Source organism: Nicotiana sylvestris, chromosome 1, assembly GCF_000393655.2.
Source record: "Nicotiana sylvestris chromosome 1, ASM39365v2, whole genome shotgun sequence".
NCBI classification, from domain to species: domain Eukaryota; kingdom Viridiplantae; phylum Streptophyta; class Magnoliopsida; order Solanales; family Solanaceae; genus Nicotiana; species Nicotiana sylvestris.
Genome location: NC_091057.1, coordinates 161,736,275 through 161,756,348, shown reverse-complemented (window position 1 = coordinate 161,756,348; position 20,074 = coordinate 161,736,275). Strand labels below are relative to the sequence as shown.

Below are 20,074 nucleotides of genomic sequence, written 5' to 3'. Positions count from 1 at the left end.
ATGCTTTTTACGAAATATTTCCTTAACTAATAAGGTTATTGGCTGATTACGTATAAGCTGCTAATTTTCTAATGACTGGCATTCTGAAGTGCACACATCTTTTGAAACTCAATTGCCTCAAAGAGAATAGGATGACTGGAAGATTAGTGAATTGAAGAAGTTGTACATACTACGTCAGCATGTTGGTGCTGCCTTCTGTGAATAAAATTTGCATATTACTGATTAAAAAAAAAGAGATTAGTGAATTGAAGAAGGGTTTGAATGTCAACTGAGTAACTGCAATCTGGTGAAAGTATTTGAAATCAAAGGTTTCCCTGCGCCCCTGCAAATGGGCATCAGCTGCCCGTTGCATTTGGGGACGGGGATCATTTCTAGTCCAATTAGATTCTAAGTTTCAGATTATAACCGTGCGTCGCTGGCCCTCGGGGATTTCTCGGTCATAAAAAAAAATACATTGTCTCCTTGGTAAAAAAGCTGTTTGAATGGTGTCCTTTAAAGTTTTGACTGTCTTTGTTTGGATTGTAAAGTTGTAGTTGTAGGGGACAGGTTATCTTTTTGTAAGTTAGGACACAAGATTGCCTAATCTTCTTCTTAACTATAAGTGAAAGTTATAAACAGGTGAAATGATTTCTTGTTTCAGATTACTACGAGGAGAATAAATTTTATTGTTGATAACATTGGGACCAATGTTGTTGGGGATGGTCTTAATTGCAGCAGTGAAGAGAAAGTTCAAGAAAAGGATCGAAGCTGGTTGATCTCTTCCCTTCATCAGATATATAGCAGAAGGTGAGAGTAATGATGTTTCTGTTTTAGATCTATTAAGACATCGCAAGGACAAAGTTATTTGAAAAACCCCTCATTTGATTGCAGCTGTGGTACAATTTGAGATGCTCATTCCCATTTATTGATTTGTAGTTTTTCTTTGACCTTCTCCACTGCTGGTTGCGGAGAGATTCAGTTACTGTTTCATAGTAGAGTTGAGAATCTTCTAGTTGGTTGAGACTATGATACTGTTATATTTTTAAACAAAGAGTAGAATAGATATCCAAAGCATAACAAATGGAGAATAGAATTCTGATATTTATAAACGTAGATAGGATTACATAAATATATCAAGAATGTCAAGAAACATATTTTTATGTGGTATGTCTTTCATTCAGTTGGAAGCTTGAAAGGAGATTTTCACTCTTTCAAATGTTGGTCGCATTTCAAGCTGGAAAAAGGACTTGCCAGCTCTCTTACACATTTCAGTCACATTTCACATGCTGCTCACTTTGTTGAAATAATTAGTCCCTTTGCTAGATTCTTGCTTTCTCTTATGTGATTTTTCCAGGAGGGTTCACTTATGGACCCCATGTGTGTTGTGAAGTGATTATTTCACTAATCAGTCTAAATTTTCTAAGGTAGAAACACACCATTTTGCTTTAGTTGACAATTTGTTTATTTAGAAAGTTTTCTTTCTTTAGCGGCCACATTACCTGACTTTTTGTCTTTACAGATATCTTCTAAGGAGAAGTGCATTGGAATTATTTATGGTCGACCGGTCAAACTTCTTCTTTGACTTTGGGGTATTACCTTCTACTACATTGTTATGATATCATGCTCTTATTTTTATATTACTTCAACAATTAGGTTAATTTCCTTGATTTTTGCAAGAGTACTGAGGCAAGAAGAGATGCATATCGAGCTATCGTTCAAACTCGTCCCTCTCATTTGAACAATATCTACCTCGCAACTCAGGTTTCTACTTCTCTGTTGCTTAATCATTGGTCTATAGCAGATGAACAAACTTGGTTTTTAGTTAGTTTGCAATAATATGTGTGAGCCGTGCTTGACATATTGTACTTGTATCCGTATCCATACAAAATTACACTGCAGAAAGACTTGAATCTTCATGGTCAAACAAGAGTTTCTGCTTTCTTTAACATCAACCAATCTTCTATCCGGTTATATGTTTATGCCTCTGCTCCTCTTGCAGAGACCTGAACAACTTCTTAAAAGAACTCAACTCATGGAACGTTGGGCTCGCTGGGAGGTATGTTTGAAAATTGAAATTTCACTACTATCTATTTTGGGGAAGGGGAAGGAGAAAATGAAAATTCAGTTTACGTGTGTGTGTGTGAGTGAGAGAGAGAGGGAGGGGGAGGGGGAGGGAGGAAGAGAGAGAGAGAGAGAGAGAGAGAGAGAGAGAGAGAGAGAGAATGCAATCCACATTCTAAAGGCAATCGGTGGAATGGGTAGGGTAGTCAGAACATTAAAAGCTTTTGCCAACCCTTAACCTTATACAGCCAATGTGGAACAAATGCATTTTAAACTCCCACCCATACCCTACACGCGAATTGATGATTTCTCTCTTCTTTTGCATTTTTTCCGGCTTTGTTCTCTCTCTCTCTCTCTCTCTCTTTCTTTCTCTTTCTCTTTGTTGAGAAGACGAACTAGCTCAACAGGCTGAAGAATGCTCAGCAGGTTGAAATGGGGGTCTGGAGAGAGAGAGAGAGAGATTAGTCTCAATAGGTTAAAGATTGGGCTTGGAGTAAAGTTAGTAGCTCAATTGGCTGAGTATAGAGAAGCTCAGTGTGATAGTATAGGTATAGAGAAAATGGTTGTAGAAAAACAGAGGCTCAACATTTGACTCTAATACCATGAGAAAAAATCTAAGCGTCCAACCTAAAAAATTAAAGCAATTTACTATTTCTTTTCTCCCCCCAAAAAAAGAAAAAGAAAAAAAGAGTCTTGAAGCAGTGAGTGGAATAGCACAAACCCTCTGCAAACCATACGAGCCAAATGATGGTTACCATGCGAAAGAGTGGTTTTGGTACCATGTGAAAGAATCTTTGGTACCATGTGAAAGAATCTAAACATCTGACCAATATCTTAAGACGATGGTTGGATTAGCTCAGGACCTTAAAAACCCCTTGGAAATGCTTACAGAGCCAATTACGGGCAAGCGCATTGTCTAACAATATATATCCACATCCTTTAGTTTCAACTTCAAGTGCTCATTTTCCTTTGTCACACAGATTCATAATTTGCTAATCTGTATCTTTTCAGATCAGCAACTTTGAGTATCTAATGCATCTTAACACACTGGCCGGACGTAGTTACAATGATATTACTCAGGTACCATTTTCTCATTGTGAGGACTCGAGAAGAATCACTTGCTAAGTTGACCAGTTTTCCGTCGGTTTTGCAGTATCCTGTATTCCCCTGGGTCATATCTGATTATACATCAACCAACTTGGATCTTGCTAATCCATCTTCTTACCGAGACCTCTCAAAGGTTGGCATATATCATATTTCACGTGTCAAATCATCACCAGGTTGTTATATGGCTGACATATGAAATGTGTACGTGCAGCCAGTTGGAGCATTGAATCCTGATCGGTTGAGGAAGTTTCAAGAGAGATACTCTAGCTTTGATGATCCTGTCATCCCAAAGTTCCACTATGGCTCACATTATTCAAGTGCAGGAACAGTAAGTTCTTTCTCTTACTTGCATTTGGTTGTCCCAAGTCATTTTTAAACTATTGGGAGGGATGACTATACCTCTCTATATTGTTGGATGTCCTGAATAATTCAACATATTAGTTGACAAGTCTGTCAGCATTCAATGCATACTCTACCAAGCAAAAAAGCGACAGGGGCTCGCTTCAAAAGCGAAGCGTACGCTTCATTGAAGTGAAGCGCAATTGTGAAAATACATATAATATATATAATAATTAATTTATAAATTGAAATACACATTAAAATATCAAATAAACTAAAATATAACATATATATATATATATATATGTTATAATTAATTTTCTAAACTGAAATACATATAAAATTAATCAAACTGAAAATATAACATATATATAATAATTGATTTTATAAACTGAAATACACATTATAAAAAATCAAATAAACTAAAATATAACATATATATATATATATATATATATATATATAAATATAATAATTAATTTTCTAAACTGAAATACATATAAAATTAATCAAATAAACTGAAAATATAACATATAAAAAATAATTAATTTTATAAACTGAAATACACATTAAAAAATCAAATAAACTGAAAGATATAACACATATATATAATAAGTAATTTTATAAATTAAAATACATATTAAAATTAAGAAGAATAAAAGGGAGGGAAAAAAGAAAACCAACGCCTGCCCTAGCTGTGCAGACACTGGAGGAGAAAAAGTGAAAAAGAGAAGAGAAGAAGAAGGAAGAAAGAAGGAAAAAGAAAGAAAAAAAAGAGCAGAATCTGGACGGGAACAAGAAGAAGAAAGAAAGAAGAAAGAAAAAAATGAGAAGAAGAAAGGAGAAGAAGAAACTTACCTGGAAACCTTAGTTAGAAGAGAGAAGGGGTCTCTGTTTTGTCAAGCAATTACAGAAACGAGGTTAGGGGTTTGTTTTGTATAAATTAAAAACAGACCCAATCTTTTTTTTTTTTTTTTTTTAAAAAAGGCCCAGCTGCGATTTTTGAACAAAAGCGATTGATTCGTCGCTTCGCTCGCCTCGTCGATTTTTCCTCTGAAGCGTGTGCTTCAACTGTTCGCGTCGCCTTAGGCACAGAAAAGCGATGCTCTGTCGCTTCGCGCTTTAAGCGACGAAGCGCGCGCTTTTCCAAACACTGCAATAATCTCCTTCGAGATGCTTGCATTTTCATTCATCTCTTGACCTTCTGACACTTTTGGTTATTTGCTTGTTCTGGCTCGGTTTGATTCATAGATAATTCTGTCTCTGTTCTTTGTTATAAATGTTGAATATGCATTACTTGTGTGTGAACATAGGCTGCAATGATTTTAAGATTCTGTTCTAAGCCTTTGGTATGAATTTTAATGTTACACCAGGTGTTGTATTATCTAATCAGGATGGAGCCCTTCACTACTCTATCTATTCAGCTCCAAGGTGGCAAATTTGATCACGCAGACAGGATGTTCTCAGATATTCCTGCCACTTGGAAAAGTGTTCTTGAGGAGATGAGTGATGTTAAGGAGTTGGTATGAACTATATATTACTTCTACCTCAATACTTTTACAATTTGAGTTTCACTAATTAACTTTACTCAATTCTTTAGAGAAAAGTAGATTAGAATAATTTCTTCAAGTTGGATAGTCAACTAGGATTGTTTTATATCAAGTGGGTCCTAAAGTGAAATGATAGATTAATTGTTGTTCTTTTTCGTGACATCTAAAGTGACAAAGTATTCCGTTTTGGACATTAATTTGGTGTCCTAGAAAGGGAAGTAACATTCAATTGGAAACAGAGGGAGCAGATAATGCTTTCAGCTTCTAATAGATTTGGGATTCTATGATATGTTTTCTTTTGTTGTTTCTAGAGTCAGTTAAATCTTTTGCACCATGTTTTCCTAAATTCAATACGTCATATCTTTATTTCATCTTTCTTAATACCTAGGTTCCGGAGCTATTTTATCTTCCGGAGATGCTAACAAATGAGAATTCAATTGATTTTGGTACGACACAGTTGGGAGAAAAGCTTGGTATGCAGTACAATTTAATTGAATATAGATGCAATACAAAGCTAAATTTTGTCGTGGCACTGTCATATCATTTGCTTCTCATCTCTGTTCAGACTCTGTGCGGCTTCCACCTTGGGCTGAGAACACAGTTGATTTTATTCATAAGAATCGGATGGCACTTGAGAGTGAGCATGTCTCTGCTCATTTACATGAATGGGTTGATCTTATTTTTGGGTAGGTTCTGTCTGTCTTTCACTTGAGAAGATCATTTACACAATCTGGTTTGCCTATGTACTGTGTTACTCTCCTTGAGATTTTCGAAGTGTGAGGAGTTGTTTTGGATGCATCAAAAGTGGCTTTCCCCTTAAATGTTGTCTCTTCTTTTTCCTTCTCTTTCCTTTTTAAAAGATATTCTTTGCATACTCAGGTATAAGCAACGAGGAAAAGAAGCTATACAGGCAAATAATGTTTTCTTTTACTTGACGTATGAAGGAACAGTGGATATTGACAAGATAACTGATCCAGTATGCTTCACTTCCTGTTCTTTTTGCTTTAATTATCCCACATAACTTGAATACTAGTAACTTTTATATCTTAAATCTTGTCAAAAGGTCCAGCAGCGTGCTATGCAAGATCAGATTGCGTACTTTGGTCAAACTCCATCTCAACTTCTTACTGTCCCACACATGAAAAGGATGCCACTGGCAGATGTTCTCCAGCTACAGGTAAGTTCATTGCATACATAGGTTCTCCCTTTTTAAGGTTTTCAAAGTCAAGTGTAACATATATATGAGTAAAATTGGTTCTTTGATAGTTCTTTTTTTGTACATTTGAGCTGATATCTTCCTCTGTTCTGTAACCTTGCATCTTCTTGATGCCTTTATTTGTATTATTCAACTTACTTCATCAAAAAATATATACAAGTAAAATTGAAATTGGCTAAAGTGAGCAGTAGTAATTTTCTTTTTGATTAATTTAGATCAGGGAAGTGTAAGCCTAGAACTGTCTGTCTTTTGCTCATATAGAGGGGTGAAATATTTAATTGTTGTAGGTTGATGTTAATTTCACCCCTTTAGGAAAAGAAAAGGAACTCAACGGGTCGGTTGTAGAACACAATGATTTCTTTGTCATTTTCTGCCTGATTTATGAGTCGATTTACCCTTTCACCTTGGTGGCAGAAGATCACCAATGTCTTATTTGCTTATGTGGCACTGTATTGCCAATTCTGAGCCTCTGTATTGTACTTTGTCAAACTTTCAAGTCTCACTTTTCCCTTGGGCCCTTCTTTGGAGACCCCGATTTATTTTTTGTTTGTGTTGCTGTATCCTATTCTTTTGAGCAAGTTCGTCGTATGAATCTAGAGAATTTGTTTGTTAAGCCTGGATGTTCCTTTCTGCGTGGAGGTCTGAGTGTATCTTGTTTCTAAGACAATTTATGATTCAGTTTTGAGCGGATGGTGCAGCTCATTTTCAGTTACTAAGTATTATATTATCATAATAGGTGGACTCAAATTTAACCTTGGGACTTTCTCATTTAATTTTGACAGACCATCTTCCGGAATCCTAAAGATGCTAAACCGTATATGGTTCCCCACCCAGAGCGCTGTAACCTACCTGCTGCAGCAATGCAGGCATCTTCTGATTCACTTGTAATTGTTGATATGAATGCTCCAGCTGCTCATGTAGCTCAGCATAAATGGCAACCAAACACACCAGATGGCCAGGGAACACCTTTCCTCTTTCAACACGGAAAACCTGGTGCTAGCTCCGCTGGTGGAACATTCATGCGTATGTTCAAGGGGCCGACTGGCTCTGAATCAGAGGAATGGCATTTCCCTCAAGCCCTAGCATTTGCAGCTTCTGGAATAAGAGGCTCATCCATAGTTGCAATTACCTGTGACAAAGAAATTCTTACAGGCAAGCAGTATATATATTCTATTTATTTAAATCTCAAAAAATTTTAGTTATCGAATTGTCGTTGTGAAAGTATCATATTTGAGTTCATTAACCCATTTATATGTAAGCTTGCTTTGTAACTTTTTTTTTGTTTGGGGGGGGGGGGTTAAGTGAATGGTTAGCATTCTTCATCCTGTAACAATACTTTGATGGTCAAAACTCACTTATCTTAGACAAATTTCCTCAGCCAATATACTGCTTTTGATGTTTTGCAAATGAAGTTAGGAATTACTCCCTATGCTCCATATCATGTGGCATGCATCCCTTTCTAGTCCGTTCCTAAAAGAATGGCCTTACTGTATTTGGAAACAATTTAACTATAAACTTCCCATTTAATCCTCAATGACATGCTTTTATAGCCAAAAAATGTCATGGAATATTGAGAACACAAGTTCCAAAAGTCTTTCTTTCTTAAACTCCATTCCAAGTTAGAACCACCACATACGATGAGCTTGGAGGGGGGGGGGTTATATACTAGTGCTCATTTTGTAATTTTCTTCATTCATCTCAAATTATCTACTAGAGGGCAGAAACCCCTTACTTCATTTCCTCTGATTCAATTTTGTGAGAGTGCCAGTGGGTTCCTTAGTTGGGCGGAAAAAAAAAAGTGATTGAATGCAAGACCTTTCAATGAAGCGAGATTAGCATTGCATGCTTTATGTTGTTGCTGAATCCTAAACATACTGACTAATAGAAGTTCCTGGACTTGTATCTAGGTGGCCATGTAGACAACAGTGTGCGGCTGATATCATCAGATGGGGCAAAAACTTTAGAAGTAGCCAGAGGACATTGTGCCCCCGTGACATGCCTGGCTTTATCTCCAGATAGCAATTATCTTGTTACAGGATCTAAAGATGCAACAGTGCTTCTCTGGAGAATAAATAGGGCATCAATGCCGCGCATCGGCAGCACGGCAGAGGCTTCCACTGGTTCAAGCACACCTTCAACCAGTAGTACTACACCAAACAGCTCGAGAGAGAAAAGTAAGAGGCATCGAATTGAGGGTCCCATACATGTCCTTAGGGGCCATCTTGGGGAAATATTATGCTGCTGTGTGAGTTCAGATCTTGGGATCGTGGTTTCATGCTCCAGCTCGTCAGATGTCTTGCTACATACTATAAGAAGGGGTCGATTGGTCAGAAGGCTGGTTGGAATGGAGGCACATTCTGTCTGTCTGTCATCTGATGGAATTATAATGGCTTGGAATAAATCATATAAAACACTAAGCACCTTTACTCTTAATGGAATTCTTGTTGCAAGAATACAGTTTCCTCTCTATTCCGCCATTAGTTGCATGGAGGTTTCTGTTGATGGACAAAATGCATTGCTTGGAGTAAATCCATCTGCTGAAAATGATGGACCGTCAGACAATAAGTCTATGAAGTGGCAAAAGCCAGGACCTGGGGATTCTGATGTCGAATCAGATGAAAATGGCAAAGGAAATATATTAGATATCTCTGTGCCTTCGATCTGCTTCGTTGACATGTATACTTTAAAGGTAGAGTTAAGACTTCTTTTGGACCTTATTTTTTTTCTCTTTTCCTGTCCACGTCAAAACTGGCATCGCTGAGTGAGGAACTGTAAGGCAGACCATCTAGTTTGTTTGCTGCTTTGCCAAGTCTGGGTTGTCTATGCTGCTTCTTAGCACCTTTTAACCCATGCAACTTGAAATTCAATTTTCTTAGTTGCTTGATGATAGGAAGTACGCTCATTTCTCACCTTGTTTCGCTTGTGTGTATGAAGCAGAAGCTGATGTTTTGACTTGCAGGTTTTTCACATTATGAAGCTTGGAGAGGGTCAAGATATTACGGCTCTGGCTCTGAACAAGGATAATACTAATCTCTTGCTATCGACAGCTGATAAGCAGTTGATAATCTTCACAGATCCCGCCGTAAGTTGAATACTCTTTTTTTATGTTAAGAGGTTTTTGCTCCTTATCAAAAAAACGTTGAGAGTTTTTTGCTAATGCTAATTTTTGGGTTCTATCTTTTGGTTTCCATCCCTATCTTCTTCCTTTCATAAAATATCTCCAAGTGACTAGATATATGAAATGCTAATATCTATAAACGCCATGTTTAGCATCTAGTGATCGAAAGAAGCATATGTTACAACTTTTCATTGAAGGCTAGTGCATTTTTGTTCGCTCTTTATGCCCCCACACACCTTAATTTCTTGTCAACTTGCATTTTTGTGGATACCCTTGGGCCCTGAAATATCTCTTAATTAGATAATTATGTTAAAAGTTCTCTCTGGAATAGCATTTCCGTGTTTGAATGTTTCTATTAATGAAAAAGATGTGAGTGCTATAACCATTAAACAATACATTATAAAAGGTGAATTCTAATCTACCATATCCTCACTTGTCTGTGCCACACTCTTAACTCTTTCATAAAATTCCTTCTCTTCCCTACGGCCACCTGGCCAGCCCCACAAAAAAAAGGAAGAAGAAGAGAGAAACGAACAAAAGAAACAACCAAATTCCATTCTCTTATAAGGTAGAAGAAAATTTACTGTATTAAATACTGGAAAATGACTGCAAAGGCCCTGTTGGCATGAGTTCCATGGTGAGAAGCGCTTCCCACTTTAGTTAGAGATTCCTTGTTGCACAACCACAATAGTAAGTTTGACACTTAAATTTAAATGGAGTTTGTTCCTATAACTGCAAAAAGAAGCTTTAGGCAATTAGGCTTATACAGTTGGAACTTAGTTATCTACGACGAATTAGCTCCTAGCTTCACTTATGTCATTTTGTGCTAGACTGTGCAAACATCACTGTGGAAATTAGTGATTAATAAATTTTATGAATATCAAAATGGATTTCTTTTGAAAATTCACTGTTAATGTCATTCTTCTAAATTAAGAGTTTATCCTGATTTCCCCGGGCTTTAGTCAATGGCAAACAAGGCAAGATGTGTGGTATGTGCATATCACGAGTTTGAACCTAATTTGTGGACCGAGCCCTGTATTTAAGTGTGGAGAATGGTGAGAGGGGAGGGTTATAGCTTATAAACATCTTAGTTGACTTTCTATCCATATCATATGCAGTTGAGCTTGAAGGTAGTGGATCAAATGCTTAAGCTGGGTTGGGAAGGTGATGGACTCAGCCCTCTTATAAAGTGAAAGTTTCAGGAAATTGGACTTTGATTCACCAAGGGTTAACCAAAGTTTCTCCTGGTAAAAATCCCATTCATATCTTACAAGATGAAAAGTGCTATGCATCAAATACTAAAATTTTGGATGCATAACTGACACGCAGCGGCTCCTTCTCTTGACTGTATCATAGTCACTGTGCAACGAGGATAACGTTTTACATTGACATGTAACATGAGTGTACTGTAATAGGTAAACCACAGGGCTGTCCAGTAGTTTTTTTACTGGGTTCAGCATTTTTATTTTTATTGTTTTGATCGATATAGTTGTACATGCTGTCCAATTGTTTGATGTTAGAGTATAGGAAATTTAGCCATTTGATCTTTTCTTCCCCGTCCTCAATCACTGTATTGGGACTTCAGTGTCATGGAATCACAGTCAAGATACTCCCTTGTAAATGTTCTCTTGTAAGATGTGCTTTTTTACATGTTTATTTAGCTACTTCTCTCTGTTCGTCATTATTTTTGCCTTACAATTCTTTTCTTATTTTGGTATTGAGATGTAGTTGAGACACACACGTGTCACACAGTTGTGTGTAAATGTATATGTATATATAATTTCCCTACGAACCTTAGTTGCTATACTGAATCCTGCTGGTCATTGGGACTGAGAAGTAGGTTAAAGATGCAAGTGTAGTGCCCACAACTTTAGGGCAAAATGACTAATAGAAGTTTTTTCATAGGAAATTTGTTAGTTTTACTTCTAACTGTACTTTTTCAGATGCCTGTTTATTACTCGTGAACAGTGAACAGTGTACAGCGATGAGGAGTTAAAGTCGATGCAACTTCTAGCCGCGTTTCAGTCTTTGAAGCTAGAGAATAGAATTGAAATTTTGCTACAATTTTCTCCTGACCTGAGGTCGGGCAAGGGGGGCAGTGGTTATTCCAATGAAAAACTCAAACTGACTTAAAACAAGGAAAATGTGAATGTGAAGCAATGATACCTTTCTTAGAGTTCAGGCTTAAATCTTCAGTCTGGTCGATGTTATTTGGTAGGCTTATTTTGGATAGTCTCTAGTATACAGAACTCAGTGAGGAGATCTAAAATATCTATGGCTCTCTTTATTGGCCCTATCTATGAAAGAAACGAACGTGCAGTCCGCCGTCGATGTGAAGATTAATCATTGTCCTGTAGTTGACAGTCTTCTTGTCATCACTCAACTTGAAAGCAAAGTAACGTAATAGCACAGCAGAGAATATCTTCATTTGCCTGTAAGCAAACTCCTTGCCCAGACAGATTCTTGGCCCGGCCTGTTTTACCAGCACAGTAATGTATAGACAATTCATGTTCAATTCTTTGACAAATGATTTTAAAAACTGATAAGGAGCTTTAACCAACCTGGAAAGCTGTAAATTTGAAGGGACTCTCTTGTCTGAAGAAACCATTCCCATCAAGCCATCTCTCTGGTTTATATTCTTCTGCATCATCACCCCATATAAATCTCATTCTTCCCATCGCGTATGGTTGGTAAGACACCATGTCCCCTTTGTTCACACTAAATCCATCTGGTAAGGTATCATCCGAAAAGCTTAGTTTTGCGTCCTACAATGTGAGCGCAAGAAACAAAATTAACATCTGAAAGCATACATCTACTTAGCGACTTCTGTATGATACAAGAAGATCCTTATTACCACTGGAACTGCAGGATAGAGCCTAAGAGTCTCTGTCAATGCTGCATGAAGATATTGCATCTTTTCAAGGGCATCTTCACTCACATTGGCAGCAAAATCCGTTATGTCCATTGCATCTTGTTTCTCAGTTACTGCTTCTTTAATCTCTTGTGCTACTTTCTCCTGTACTTGAGGGTACTTGCAAAGCATATATATAAACCAAGAAAGGGTGGTTGCTGTTGTATCTTTGCCTGCTATAATGAAGCTCAATATTATATCACGCAGAAACTTTGGATCTATTCCTGTTATTTGCAGAAACCTTGACAAAATGTCTTCTTTCTTCCACTGCAACTGGGAAATGATTATAATGTGAAAACATCTATTGTCATTAATAAAAGTAGAAGCTAAAAAGTGATTCACCTACAGATAAATTAGCTTCTGGTTTACTCATCTGCTCGGTTTTTCTGTGGATCAGCTTATAAACAAACGCATCAATAGTTCTTATATTGTCCTTTAACTTGGCTTCTGATCCGATATTGAGAGCTTTTTTAATCTTCCAGAAGATATCAACATATCTCCAAAGTGTCATTTCACTTGCATTGTCAAATGCATCGCCAAATTCTCTGCCTTCATCGTTTGAACCACACATGCTGTCTAGCTCAACTCCAAAGGCAACTCTGAATATAGAATCTAGAGTTGCTTTCATGAATAGATCCTGCATTCATGAAAAAATATATGTTTACTCGTCTGGTCAAAACAAAGAAGGGTTGTTCAATGAAGTCTAGTCATGGAAACAAAATACTTGGATATCAACTATCTTGCTGGAATTGGCAGCTTCGGACAACATATGGGCAAGCTTTGCCACATTTTTTCTGAAGATCACACTGCTGAAATCCCTCAAAACCCTCGTCGAGAACTCGTGGCTTGACAATTTCCTCTGTTCCCTCCACTTATCACCATCAACTGTGAATATCCCATCCCCTAACAGGTCCGTTAAAATGCTGTGATGATACCTTCCCTGTAGATTATACAAAATACTCAAGTCGCAACACGAGTATCATTCTATCATTTGTTACAGTAGACTGGTAGATTCATAGCTGACTGCAACTAATTTAGAAATTGAGGCATAGCGGATCGATTGATAGAACAATAGCAGATTTACAGTTGCATGATGCAGATACTGAAAATCATTATGCAGATACTGAAAATTAGATTCAATGAACTGCAACTAGATATATTGACTTTTCAGCCAGATTGGAAAGTCAACTAATTTCTAATTTCCAACTCCAGCTGCTTAGAATTTACACAAGATTTTGTACTACTATAGCAGCTGTGATAAAAAATAATCAGATCTGATTTACATCAAGCAAAGTGATTTACAAAATTCTCATTTATCAGATTAAAACTGCAGCCCAGCTCTGTTGATCTGTCCCAAACATGGAATAAGAAACTTTGAATTTTTTAATGTACAAAAACTGTGCTCATATTTTCAAAAGCAGATAACACTACTTGTCCATCATTTCTTTCATTATTGATGCTTCTACTCAACTTCAATGGAGTTTAGTCATGAGTGAATAAGTTACTAAATAAAGGGGTTTAAAGAAAAAGCTATTTGGGATTTGAAGAAAATGACATACCCTGCCGTAGTTGTCAAAGTTTGTTTTGAGAATGTACTCAACATTAACAGGATCAGCAGTATAAATCTCATTCCTGAAAGGGCTAATCAATCTGTAAGTCCTGTATTTGCCAGCAAGATCAGTCATGTAATGGTGCAACCTGTGGAAGTTGAGAAGCTGATTGAAAATGGTGCCACCAATTGGATGGTATAATCTCTTTTTGCCATGTTTCCCTAGTATTTTTCTGGTCAAAATATGAACTATGAACCCACAAAAAATAAGTGAGAGAATGGTTGCTGGTATGTAGATCATGGAGCTCTGAAGAATATCCATGGAAACAACTAACCTGTCTTTGTTCATATCTGGCTTATAATAATGTATCAAATAATATGCGTCATGGTAGTTGAAGATGGTCCACCTAAGCTCAGAAGGTTGGCTCGTTCTTTGTTTTACATTAGTTTTTAGGTAATCTCTTTTGTCTCTCTCTTACTTCCTGTTTGTCCTTTTGCCTCTCTTCCTCCCCCCCGCCACCCCCAACTCTTTGGCAAAAGATAAGTGTGAAGTTGATGTTAGGTTCCCTATGAGTTAGGCAGCTGCTAAGCCGTCAAAATATCAAGTAGGGTGGAAAATCGACAAAGTGTATCAAATCGAATTATAGTTTGGTTTTGGAAAAAAGAAGCCGATCATAATTGATTGGTTTGGTTTTAACCAAAAAAAGTTTAACTAAAATTAAATCAACCCGGCATTATATGTATACAAGTTTTAAAATATTTTATACATAAAAATATTTATTGTAATGTAATTTATGAATATTTCTTAGATTTTTTCATATTACTCTCTTTTAACGTATTATTTCAAGCATGGACTTAAACCTTTTGAATTGTCCTCTATGTTATAACCCATAATTGTTAGTAACTCAAATAAAGCTCAAAACAAAACCAAATCAATATCAATGTTCACAAAAAAAAATTCAATTCAATACTAGGAAAGACAATTGGACACACACACACACACACTATATATATATATATATATATATATATAGAGAGAGAGAGAGAGAGAGAGAGAGAGAGAGAGAGAGAGAGAGAGAGAGAGATAGATAGATAGTCAATCTTCTCTATAACAGCCTCATTTGTTCATATATTTTTTTTGGCTTTTATAGTGAATGGTTGTTATACACCTATAACAACATCTGACTTTTAAATATTTTTTGGCTGTTATAAATAAAAATTATCCAAAAAATAATTATTTTTCCTTTTTTAATGTTATATATAAATATAAGAAAACTACTCAAATTTATCAAAAGATATGCATATTTCACTAATTAAATATTGAAGAAAGCTAATACATTAATAAATTCATGACTAAACGCATAAAGATTTAAACTCTAAGGAAGACATTTTAAAGCTACCTAGAAAAATAAATTCTTTCAAAGATTGATGGAAGAACTTTGTAATTGTAGCTTGTTTTGTAGATTTATTCTCTTACTAACGATATAACACTTGAATTGACGAAGATTCGTGTCCAAATTTTCAGCAAAAAAATATCCAATAGCTTTCCCTTGAAGACAATCTAAGAGTTTAATAGTTAAATTTTTTATCTATATATTTTCAGATTTTGTCCAATGGAAAAGATATCATGTGCAAATCTTCAAATCTTATATCTTATGCAAGATAGAAACTATGTTTAATGGAAAAGATTATGTGCATATTTTTAAAGCTATTATTAGTAATCTTAAAGATTCTATATGGCTGTTATAGAGGGGTAATTTTACAAAGAGCTTTATGCTATAAATATGGCCGTTGTTGTTATAGGTAAAAAGCTGTTATAGAGAGGTAAAATATATCGGTTCTGGGGACAACTTGGCTTTTTTGTGAATGATTGTTATATAAGGATGTTGTTATAGAGATATCTGACTTTATTAGTTTTTCATTGGTTTAAGACAGTGAAAATACATAACTTTTTGTTATTGTCTAGTCATATAATTAATACTTAGTACTTAATAATCGTACTTATTTTATCAAGACTTAGTACTTTTAGATTATATTCATTTTTCATTGTGGCTTATTAATTAACAATATTTATTTTATGCAATTTTATTATCTTTATTGTTGAATATCTTAGTATAATGCCTTGACTCATCTCACATTAGTTTGTGTTATTTTCTTGAGTAACACCTTATATAATTGTATCCAACTAGTACCAACTACCAAATAAATTTTTGGAGCACAAGTTATATGTTTTGCTATGACAATTTTACCGGGAAAAAAATCCGAAAAACCCAAGAAAACAGAAAAAAACCAAGATTTAAAAATTCAATTTTTTTTTGGTTTGGTTTGGTTTCGTTTATAGATTTAAAAACCTGATACAATTGGTTTGGTTTGATAATTGAAAAACCCAAATCAATCCGACCTATATACATCCATAATGTCAAGAATCCAGTATTTCTAAAGCCATGTTTGTACAACCTGTTATTGGGTAGCATCTGATTTAGTCCATTAACTTTTTGGTTAGGTAACATTATAATTTCTTGACTTAATCATCACGTGCCAGAAGAGAATTTAGAATCTAGCGTCAGTGAGTTCAGAATGAGTTTGATCCTATAATATATACATACTGATAGTCGACTATATAGACACTATTTACACTCTAAATGTACCATACTTTATTGTTGTTTTAAAGGCAAAACGATAACAAAATACTCTAATTGGTGGTCTTTCGCTTTGCAGGAACTAATCCAAGTTAGGAAGAGACTATGGAGTGTTTTGGAGTAAATAATGTAGATATAAGGCCAATCAAGAAGAACCCAAACGAAAATAAGCAAGAAAGAGGCAAAGGAGGACTGGACAAGAGGCTACCATGACCGCGGTCGATCGCGACTAGAACGCGGTAGGCCAAACGATTGAGGTAGGATAGTTGCATTTCACCGGAGTCGCATCACGTTCTGCCGCAGCCACGATCGACTGTGTAATCGCCCAGAAATTTTGGGACTAAAGTGTAAATTGGAGGAAACTTATCCTAACCCTTTATAAACTCAACAAACTCGCCCAAGCAAAGGTTAAGCTTGTTTATAGACTGAATTGGAGGCAAGAACAAGTGTGAGAAGAGCAATCAACCATTAGAGTTTTTCAATCTTCTCTTTGTTATCTTTATTTGCACATTATGAATACTTCTGTGGTTTTATCTTGCTTTGCTATGAGTAGCTAATTACTTAGTCTAGGGTTTTGATGGAACCTGTTGAGGATGAACTTCTTATTCTATTTATATAGTTTGACCGGTTCAATATCTATATGTTTAACTACGTTCTTGTTGTAGTTAATTGATATGATCCTAAATTAGCGGTGCCTATTTAGTATGTATACTCGGGAGAGAGTGCATATTTAGGTAATTGTTGAACAACACCACTCCCAAAGTATATGAGGAATCAATAACCAAGGGTTTAAAGGCGGGATTAGGGATAGCGAAGCCTTGGGTGCGATCTAAGTGAGTTGTAACTAGAGCCAGCTAGCGTAACTCAGGATAGTATGTCCAGTAAATTGCCGTAATTACTCAGGAGAGATTTACGGTAGTAAGAGTGCTCATGATCGATAAAGATGATTATGCAAATCTGTATGAAACATAACAGGAAGGGATTCCATCAATAGGGGAACAACCTTAGATCCTTCTCTTAATTGTTTACAACTCAATCATAGTTAGTTTTTAATTTACTTAATTTCGTTCAGTTATAGTTAGTAAGATATCATCAATTCTTATTCAAAATATTCGGGAAGTTGATTACGTAGAATATAGTGAGTCTAGCAAGAGTAATTGATAGGTTAATTCCCTGTAGATTCGAAACTAGGCTAAATACTCAGATATTTGCGGCGACCGCTTTGTCCTTTTTATAAGGCATAGTTGGGCGTGATCAAATTTTGGCACCGTTGACGGGGAACTAACGGTGTTATCAATTACAGTTGAAAGAAATACAAAAATTCTTAATGTAGCCAGTCTTCTTTATTTTCAATCTAGACATTGAAATTTTAACGTTTGTTGACTTGGTTGTACAGGTGCATGCCTAGAAACTCATCGAGAACTGAAGTATTTGAAGCATTATCAGATCATGAGAAAGTTTTCAAGGCCTTGAATCGGGCCAACCGGAAAAACAAACAACAATAATCTACTGAACAACTCGAACCAGACATGGGGGATAACGTGTTTGACCCAACTGCGCCGGTAGCACCAGTAGCACCTCTTGTGCCAGAGGCTGCTATTTATGACTGGTCACAACCCACAACAGAGAATTTGGCCAAAGCGATATTAGTCCCGCAGATACATGCCGAGTCATTTCAAATTACGAACAACATGCTGCACTTATTGCAAAATAAGGGACTATTTTCGGGGTCATACATTGAGGATCCACAACAGCACTTGAAGAATTTCCTATCAATCTGCAAAACTCAAAGGCAGCCAAACGTAACTCAGGAAGCAATAAAGCTGTTGTTGTTTCCATTCTCAGTGACAAGAGCTGCCCAGACTTGGCTAAACTCACTCCCCATTAATTCCATCATGACTTGGGAGGAGTTAGTCAAGCAATTCGTGAATAAGTTTCATCCACCCAACAAGACTGCTTAGCAAATTAATGAAATTTTAGCTTCAAACAGAAATCAATGGAGACACTGCAAGAAACGTGGGAACGGCTCAAAGGGATATTGGTTATATGTCCGCACCACGGTATTTCAGATTTGATGTTGGGGCAGCGGTTTTATATGGAGTTGACAGATAGCATGAAGGCTAATGTTGATGCTTCAGCTAGTAGAGCATTCTTGAGCAAAACATGGAGAGAAAGCCAGAGCTTGCTTGACAAGATAGCACAGAATTCGGGGTGGACAACCAGGAATGCACCTATCACTACAGTAGTTCACTTAGTACCCTTAGATCCGTCTAACACTCTTGCTGAAAACATGTCCACCTTAATGACACAAATGAGTATACTCACCAAAAAGGTGGAAGAGTCAGGGCAGAAGCAACAGGTGCACATTATAGATACTACCAATGGGAGCTTATGCACATCTTGCATTACTCAGCCAATTGGTAACCAATGGAATGCAGAAAGTGATCATCATCATTACCCTAAAGACATGAATTATGTGTCTAATTATGGAGTCCAGAGACAGGGTAGTTAGAATTGGGGCCAACAGAATCAGCCATACAGGCCAGTCCAACCACAACTCAACAATGGAAATATGAGAGGTATGAGACCTCACAATAATATGGCGCCTTACCAAAGGCCACATAGATACAACAATCAAAATCAACAACAAGGTTATCATCCTCCTCAGCAACAGCATGGGGGAAGACAAGAAGATGGGTTTGCCAGACTCGAGGCAATGATGCAGCAGGTTATTGGGTCAAATACGAAAATGAGTGAAAGGGTAGATGCACATGAGTCGGCTATAAAGAATATTGAAGTGCAGATGGGCCATATTTCGATGTCTTTTAATAATCGTCCTCATGGGACATTGCCTGCAGACACTCAGATAAATCCAAAAGATCAAGGCCCGAAGCAGTTGATGGCAGTGAGTCTACGTAATGGCAGAGACTTAGACTTGGAGAAAGAGAGGGCTCGAGAGAGCAGACAGACTGACACACTTGTACCAGTGCCCATTGAGCTAGATGATTCAACGAAACTGGCAAAGGTGATAGTACAACCTGCCCATGAAGAAATCAACAGACAGATTGAGGCTGATAAAGAAGCTGAGAGTAGCCTGAGATAGCCCAGGAACTGGTAGTTGAGGTAGTATTTGACAAAGAGAATACCCATATCATTGGGAAGAAGAGACCTCCAGCAGCATTCCCACAGAGGCTGGCCAATTACCAGAAAGAGGAGCAATACAAGAAATTCTTGGAGATACTGAAACAAATACATGTAAATATTCTATTGATTGATGCGTTGAAAGAGATGCCTGGTTATGAAAAAATGATGAAGGACTTGATGTCCCAAAAATTCAATTTTCAAGACTTGGCCACAGTGACTCTAACTCAGAGCTGCAATGCTGTGGTGACTAGATCAGTTGCTGAGAAGTTGTCTGACCCAGGGAGTTTCACAATTCCCTGCACCATTGGTAACTTTGCTTTTGCCAAGACACTTGGTGATTTGGGGGCTAGCATAAATCTTATGCCCCTGGCGATCTATAAGAGGTTGGGGATTGGAAGAGCTAGACCCACTTCTCTGTTATTGCAGCTGGCTGACAGAACCGTGAAAATACCCTCTAGTAT

At 36.8% G+C, this 20,074-nt stretch overlaps 2 protein-coding genes across 3 annotated transcripts in view; one reads left to right on the top strand and one right to left on the bottom strand.

The window, feature by feature from the left end:
• The window catches only part of LOC104226212 (BEACH domain-containing protein C2), a 31,186-nt gene extending 20,160 nt beyond the window's left edge, over nucleotides 1–11,026 (top strand). Inside the window, exons 16-31 of the mRNA XM_009778137.2 lie at nucleotides 641–786; nucleotides 1,499–1,568; nucleotides 1,657–1,740; nucleotides 1,979–2,035; nucleotides 3,052–3,120; nucleotides 3,194–3,280; nucleotides 3,359–3,475; nucleotides 4,860–5,009; nucleotides 5,425–5,509; nucleotides 5,602–5,722; nucleotides 5,916–6,012; nucleotides 6,100–6,213; nucleotides 7,035–7,404; nucleotides 8,160–8,941; nucleotides 9,212–9,334; nucleotides 10,489–11,026. Coding sequence (XP_009776439.1) covers nucleotides 641–786; nucleotides 1,499–1,568; nucleotides 1,657–1,740; nucleotides 1,979–2,035; nucleotides 3,052–3,120; nucleotides 3,194–3,280; nucleotides 3,359–3,475; nucleotides 4,860–5,009; nucleotides 5,425–5,509; nucleotides 5,602–5,722; nucleotides 5,916–6,012; nucleotides 6,100–6,213; nucleotides 7,035–7,404; nucleotides 8,160–8,941; nucleotides 9,212–9,334; nucleotides 10,489–10,563 — 2,547 coding nt within the window. The 3' untranslated portion in view covers nucleotides 10,564–11,026. The remainder of the gene's footprint in view (nucleotides 1–640; nucleotides 787–1,498; nucleotides 1,569–1,656; nucleotides 1,741–1,978; nucleotides 2,036–3,051; nucleotides 3,121–3,193; nucleotides 3,281–3,358; nucleotides 3,476–4,859; nucleotides 5,010–5,424; nucleotides 5,510–5,601; nucleotides 5,723–5,915; nucleotides 6,013–6,099; nucleotides 6,214–7,034; nucleotides 7,405–8,159; nucleotides 8,942–9,211; nucleotides 9,335–10,488) is intronic.
• Nucleotides 11,027–11,368: 342 nt separating this feature from the next.
• LOC104226213 (cytochrome P450 704C1-like) lies at nucleotides 11,369–14,348 on the bottom strand. Of its 2 annotated transcripts, none has more exons than XM_009778138.2 (6): nucleotides 13,841–14,348; nucleotides 13,006–13,221; nucleotides 12,628–12,918; nucleotides 12,225–12,554; nucleotides 11,932–12,135; nucleotides 11,369–11,843 (listed from the first exon to the last, which is right to left on the bottom strand). In XM_009778138.2, exons 1-6 carry the CDS (start codon nucleotides 14,177–14,179, stop codon nucleotides 11,664–11,666), a joined length of 1,560 nt encoding a protein of 519 aa, XP_009776440.1. In that variant the 5' UTR covers nucleotides 14,180–14,348; the 3' UTR covers nucleotides 11,369–11,663. The 2 variants fall into 2 exon arrangements, with proteins under 2 accessions (XP_009776440.1, XP_009776441.1); XM_009778139.2 differs by having other exon boundaries at nucleotides 12,225–12,548.
• Between the last annotated feature and the right edge of the window lie 5,726 nt (nucleotides 14,349–20,074).

Excerpts from the sequence above, each read along its gene's own strand:
- LOC104226213 (XM_009778138.2), bottom strand. The coding sequence starts at position 14,179 with ATGAACAAAGACAGGTTAGTTGTTTCCATGGATATTCTTCAGAGCTCC. Across the intron at positions 13,222-13,840 it reads ACTTTGACAACTACGGCAGG|GGAAGGTATCATCACAGCAT; the intron begins GTATGTCATTTT and ends TATAATCTACAG. Across the intron at positions 11,844-11,931 it reads TCAAATTTACAGCTTTCCAG|GCCGGGCCAAGAATCTGTCT; the intron begins GTTGGTTAAAGC and ends CTGGTAAAACAG.